We start from the raw sequence: 6818 nt of genomic DNA, 5'->3' as shown, positions 1-6818 counted from the left end.
ATACATGCTTCATGGTGGTGGAGGTACATAGAGATGTAAAATCCAGTCTCAGCGTTCAAAGACTCTTCTATTTAGTAAGGAAGTAGAATCATATTGAGGCATATATGGAGCAGGATGTGAAAAGACTATAGGAAAGTCGGAACAAAATACCATGGAGAGAAAGAGGAGAAAAAGAGGAACAGGTCACCCGCATTCTGTATTGGTTTCAGCCATGCCTGTGGGAAAAGACAGAGTTTACGGTAGACGGTGTCTGTTACTGCTATTTCTCCTTACAAAATATATGGGTATTGAGTACTATTTAGAAAATACAGGTAATCAAATAGAATGAAATAAAAAATTTCCTTTAACTTCATCACCCATAGACAACCATTATACCTATTTTTTTGGTTTGTTTTTTGTTTTTTGGGGGGTTAGGGAACTAGGTTTACTTATTTATTCTTTTCTCTTTTTTCAGTTTAAAAAATTTTATCTGCATATTAAAAAATTGTTCATTCCAATAATTAAAATCGTTTGAACGATAAAAAAAATGGCAGTCTGATTAAACTTCATTTTACGGCCTGCAGGACACCTTGGCCAGCTTGCATTTCACTCTAGATTTCACTGTCGACCCACCCAGCTTCCTCCTTCACCAACATGCAAGTTCTTTCCCTTCCCTGCCTGCCAGACAGGCAGATGCGAGAGGCAGGCACGGCCTTCGTTGTCAGTCGTTCACCATTTTTGATGTGAAAAGGGGCAGCACGGTCATTTCAACTTGATCCAACGTCTTTACATCTTACAAAGTTAAACAGCTAAAAGAGGTAGAGTAAGTAATGCTTGTGGAACGTACAGTGCGTACTGGCAGCGCACGCCTCATTACGACTCGCCTGCTTGCTTCTCCTGTTCAGTCGTTTCTTTGGAACGCAGTGGATTTTTCTCTTGTATCTTCTTCAGTTTTAACTTTTCGAATTTCTCCATCTCAGCCGTGTCCGGTTTGTCAGACGTGGTTGCAGAAGAAGCGGAGCCAGGCGCGAGCGAGCTGCGTCCGGTCTGCGCTGTGGCCACCGCAGTGTCTATTATTTTCTCTTTCATTTAATGGAGGTACTGGGGATCCAACCCAGGACCTCATGCATGCCAAGCATGTGCTCTACCGCTGAGCTACACCCTCCCCTCCATTACGCTTATTTTGATGTATACATCTTAGTCATTTGTCTATGTACGTGCGCGCGCGTGCACGCGCGCGCGCGCACACACACACACACACACACACAATAGGATCATTTAGATATTCTGTTTTGTAACCTGCCTTTTTTCCCCAATTGTGTTCACCTTTTTAGGATATTAAGGGTTTTACAACATCATTTTAAGTGCTTGCGTAGTATTCCATTGTGTAGACACACATCTAACAAATCTGTTTTGGGGGTTTCAGCATGCTATCTTTTATTCTCCATTATAAACATTCTGAGTAAACATACTAGTAGCTGTATCTGTGCATATCCACGATGACCTAAGGATAAATACCTAGAAGAGGGACTATTTGGACAAAGCAAATCTACATTTTCAAGGCTTTAGATACTTCTGCCAGGTTGCTGTCAAGAAAGGCCACTTTTGGTTGCATGAAAGTCTGCTGTCCCTGCAGTTTCAACACTAGAAATTACCACAAACTCTGAATATTTGATAGGTAAAAGATGCATGATCACTTCCTTTCTAATTTACATATCTTTCATCAATAAGAATATTGGGTAAGATTTGCAATAGATTTTGTAAGACAGACATAGTTGCACGTAGAAACAGAATCAGGGTTTATGAGGCATCAGTAAAAATGCGTTGAATTAAAAATAAGCTGGGACAGATAATTTCATTTAGCTTTGTTAGAATTAGTAGACAAATGGGTCATAAAAATATGGCAAGTATAGTTTAATTGTTTTCTAGCCTGGCAGTTGACATTAATATATCTTTAAAAAATTGTGCCATCAAAATAGAGAAATGTGGGTTGCAGGACATTTTCATTAATTGGACTTCTACCTATGGGCGACTGTACCTGTATACTAAAGAGAGGTCTCCAGGGCCAAGCCTCGGGACTCTGTCCTCAGACCCATGTTGTCAGTAGTTCTGTCAATGCCGCGATGAAGTCATGCTACTTAACATCAAAGATGATGTAAAACCGGCATAATAAATTCAGAATCCAAAAAAAAATCATTACAGAAAAAAAAAAAAAAGCCCTTAGCACCAATTGTATTTGGAGGATGGGAGTTGAGTATTGTGGTTTAGTAGTAGCATGTAGTTTTTAAAAAGTAGGCATTTTAGTGAAATCAGTATGTTTTGAATCTGCAGAGGGATATAGCTGGGAAAAAGTGAAAGCAGCAGATAAAAATAGGAATACACTTACTTCTAGAGTGGGAGGAGAGAGTGCCTCACCATACTGCCCTGGCCCGACCCCATTTGGGATAACGTTTTATATTCCAGTTCCCACATTTTTACAAGGCTGTGAGCCCCTCTCTTCTTTCCAAATCTCAGAAGCTTTCATGCAGTCATTCAGTGTGTTTGGGCCCATAATTAAATGCCTTTAATGGGAAAACCTAAGGGAAATCACAGATAAACTTTAGAACTTTGTTATGCATTTTAAAGTTTTTTTGATGTTGAGTTGTATGAGCTGTTTATATATATTGGATATTAACCCCTTATCAGTCACATCATTTGTAAATATTTTCTCCCATTCGATAGATTGCCTATTTGTTTTGTTGATGGTTTCCTTTGCTGTGCAAAAGCTTTCAAGTTTAATGAGATCCCATTTGTTTATTTTTGCTTTTATTTCCTTTGCCTTAAGAGACCCATCTCAAAAAATATTGCTATGATTTATGTCAAAGAGTGTTCTGCCTATGTTTTCCTCTAGGAGTTTTATGGTATCTGGTCTTACATTTAGGTCTTTAATCCATTTTGAATTTATTTTTGTATATGGTGCTAGAGAATGTTCTAATTTCATTCTTTTACATGTTACATGTAGTTGTCCAGTTTTCCCAGCACCACCTATTGAAGAGACTGTCTTCTTCACTGTATATTCTTGCCTCCTTTTTCATAGATTAATTGACCAGATTTAAAGCTGCCACTCTGTTTTCTCAAGATTAGACATAAACAGGTGAACATCACAGATGACAGCCACCAATTCCAATAGATGGATCAAGGCAGTTCTCAACTGGGGAAATATGAGAAGTTAGGTATTTATAGGAGAAATGGAGATTGAGGTGAAATGCGATAGATCACGAACAGGAACAGAGCAAATGAATGCTGGGCAGGACTCAGGCAGGGCTATATGTGAAGGGAAGGTGTGGGAAAGGAAGGCTTTCTGTAGATACCAGGCAGGTAGAGGAATCCAAGAAATCTGTAGGTGAGTTTTCAGAGGTAGAAGATTCATGTAGAGGAATTTTTGGAAGAGTCATACTGGTGGGTCGAGAGCCAAAGTTGTTCGGTACAGCGGTTCTTGATTCAGGAGTGAATGGTGTGACAACATACCTCACAAATAGCAAGTTGGCTGTAGCTGGCAGACTAGGGCTTCCAGCTTCGCCATTTATTTTCGAACAGATGAGTCTTTGAATAAGCTGTAACTAAGGTCAGGAACAGTTTCTACCTTCCTTCTGATTTCTTCAGTGTGCTGACATTTGAATACAACATTTCAAATGTGCAGACAATGCAGGAAGGGATTGGGGCTGGAGATTGTGGCCTCATGAGTGACTAGATTGGAGCTCATTATCCAAATGTGCCACTTCTTTGGGATTCAAATTTTAGAGCAGTGTTTCTCATGGACCATCTGTATTAGAATCGCCTTAAATAGTTCTTAAAAATGGAGCCTCTATTACATATAAGACCTGTGATTAAGGATCTCAAAGGTGGAAGCAGGAACTGGAAATTCAAATTTTAAATAATTTTTTCAGGGGTGTCACAGGCACTGTTAAGTTTGAGACACTAAGAAAGGTAAACAGCACAGACAACTTGCTTAGAGTATTTTTCTCTTTAAAATATTGCTCCTTTACATACTCTTTTTCTTATGTTTTGGTTACGTGTTTTTAATTCCCAAAGAGGTCTACTTCTGATGATAACAAAGAGTCCAACCTCTGAGTCTGGTACCAAATTTGAAGAGGGAACTTGTAAACATTTGGCTATTCGACCCACAGTGCCATCTAGTGACAATTCTTTCAATTACAGCTAGCTATAGCACAACTACTTCAAGTTTGGGGAGTTTCCGGCTTGGCAATTCAACTCTTATTTCAAATGAATCCACTTGCTGAAATAGATGCTGTTTTAAGTGTAAAATCCTTTCCACTCACATTTATCAGTCTAATGTCAGTGGACCATATATTATGTTACAAAGTTGTTTGGTAGATATTTTGAGTTTTGTGAGTTTTCCCCTTTTATGTATGTTGTATCTGTCCATTAGGCTATTCTGGTGGTGATTGGTTATAATTTGCTTAGAACATCTTGAATATGAACCCTAGATACTTTCCAAGGCTTTTACCTTTAATAAGTGTAATGAGTTTTTATTAAAATTACATAAAATTGTAAGAATTTTTAGATACTTTTTATTTTATTTTTAAAACATTTTTTTATTCAGTTATAGTCATTTTACAATGTTGTGTCATATTCCAGTGTAGAGCACAATTTCTCAGTTATACATGAACATACATACATTCATTGTCACATTCTCTTTAGCTGTGAGCCATTTTAGATAATTTTTATTAATTTAAGGGGGAAAATCATGACAATTAGGAAAATTTTGAGGAATCTACTAGATTTTAATAAAATGGAAATGTGAATTAATATTAACATTTATACATTTTACAATAAACAAAATAGTTTTTATGAAATTGTCTATATTTATAATATTAATATCAATCTTAAAACCTTCTCATATATGTTAGTGGTAAATTGAGTAAGGTATTGAATATTACAGACCCATAAGCTTAATACTATCTTGTGGTTAGATAGGTGAGAACACTATGGTTATAACTTAAGATTTATTAAAATATTCACATGTACGGTTACATAGTCATATTTATGTATATCAGTTATCCTATTACTTTCACATAAAGTATTTCTAATGAAGTCTCCAGTGTGTTTCATTACTTTTATATAATTGCATGTTCAGATATTTATTAACAAAACTTTTATAGTTTTGGATGATAAAATATCAAGCAATCTTTTTTTATAGAAGTGTTGGACCTAGTAGAGATTGTTTTAAGATCAAGCCATAATCAGTTGAATATTAGAGAAAAAGTTTTGCACAAGAAAAGATAAAGAATTTCAACAGGAGTAATGAAATGAGTGTTTCTTATTTATTTTCTTGTAATAGTTGAAGTTCCTTGTAATAGTTGAAGTTCCTTGTAATAATTGAAATTCCAGAAATTCTAAACTTTATTTTTGTTGTTTCTTTTGATTTCAATAGTATTACAAGCTCATGACTTTGTATTGTTCACTGCTATATCCCTGGCACCTAGACAATTACGTGCACATTGTAGGTGTTTAGTAAATATTGGTCGAATGAGTGAATCATAAATGTTCAAACAACATGGAGTAGAACTCTTTAATTTAATCCCATAGAGATAATCACTGTTAACAATCTGCCGCATGTTCCTCTATATTTTTAACACACACATTTACCTGTACATTATTTTTTGAAGAGACTACATTCCACATACTTTGTGCAGCTTTGTCTTTCACTTAATATATCTGTGTCCTTATATTTGGTTTGTTATCAGTGTTTTCCTTTGTTTGCATATATAGACTATGGTGCAACAAATATCTGTGTATATGTATCTGTATACAAACATCTGTGTATATATGTCTCTGTGTGTGTGTATGCATGTGTGCAATTGTTCGCTCAAGGATGTATTTATGGAAGTGGAATTGCTGAGTCAAGAGGAATGACCATTAAAATAACCAATATTGCTAAACTTCCCTCCAAAATTTTGTAACAATATGGGAACCTTTCCCCACCCCAACGCTTTTGCCAACAATGAGCAGAAATTTATCTTAACTGAAACAGAACTAAGTGGAATAAGTATTACTTAATCTGATGAATGACATCTCAACTCTGAATATTCCATGTTAAGAAAAACATTTCTGATGGCACGATGCTTAGCCTCCTTCCTAGGGGTTTATGAAATTATCAGTATTTCTATGGTGAACTAACTTTTAAATTTATACTCTAATGAAAGTTCCACATTATCAAATCGTTTTCTTTTTAACATTTTTTATTGATTTATAATCATTTTACAATGTTGTATCAAATTCCAGTGTAGAGCACAATTTTTCAGTTATACATGAACATATACATATTCATTGTCACATATTTTTCTCCGTGAGCTACCATAAGATCTTGTACATATTTCCCTGTGCTATACAGTATAATATTAAATAGTTTTTGATTGTTTAATCTTTAATTAATGTAAGTTTGAAAACTCAAAATGTAAGCTAATATTTCACAAGGCTCACAGAATTTCAGATTACAGTAATTAATTTTGCACATCAATTTTGCAAACTTAAACTCTCAGCATAAATGTTATTTTGCAAATGATATTTATTTAACCCTTAAACAGATCATGTAATTTTGTGGGGGAAAATTTTGCATTTCTATAAAAATAGGCTAATTGTTAAGAAGAAAGATACCAATCCTACTTTGTAATCTTACTAAAAATCAGTAGATCAGTAGCATTTATACTTATACTTATTATTCCTATTTCCTGTTTTCTCAAATATTGAACAAATAACACTAAATTATAAGGAAAAGGTACAGATAAAACAAGATATTTTTGGTGTGCTATTTTCTGGGCCTTGCAGTTTGGTGGGAA

At 35.2% G+C, this 6818-nt stretch overlaps 1 protein-coding gene across 1 annotated transcript; it reads right to left on the bottom strand.

The window, feature by feature from the left end:
• Positions 1 to 441: 441 nt before the first annotated feature.
• Positions 442 to 1068, bottom strand: LOC105070697 (thymosin beta-4-like). The gene has a single exon (XM_010957528.3). It carries the CDS (start codon positions 1066 to 1068, stop codon positions 853 to 855), a length of 216 nt encoding a protein of 71 aa, XP_010955830.1. The 3' UTR covers positions 442 to 852.
• Between the last annotated feature and the right edge of the window lie 5750 nt (positions 1069 to 6818).

This window comes from Camelus bactrianus, chromosome 8 (assembly GCF_048773025.1).
Source record: "Camelus bactrianus isolate YW-2024 breed Bactrian camel chromosome 8, ASM4877302v1, whole genome shotgun sequence".
NCBI classification, from domain to species: Eukaryota; Metazoa; Chordata; class Mammalia; order Artiodactyla; family Camelidae; genus Camelus; species Camelus bactrianus.
This window is presented reverse-complemented; position numbering and strand designations above follow the sequence as displayed.

What these genes read in the sequence shown, in the direction of transcription:
- LOC105070697 (XM_010957528.3), bottom strand. Translation starts at nt 1,068, where the DNA reads ATGAAAGAGAAAATAATAGACACTGCGGTGGCCACAGCGCAGACCGGA.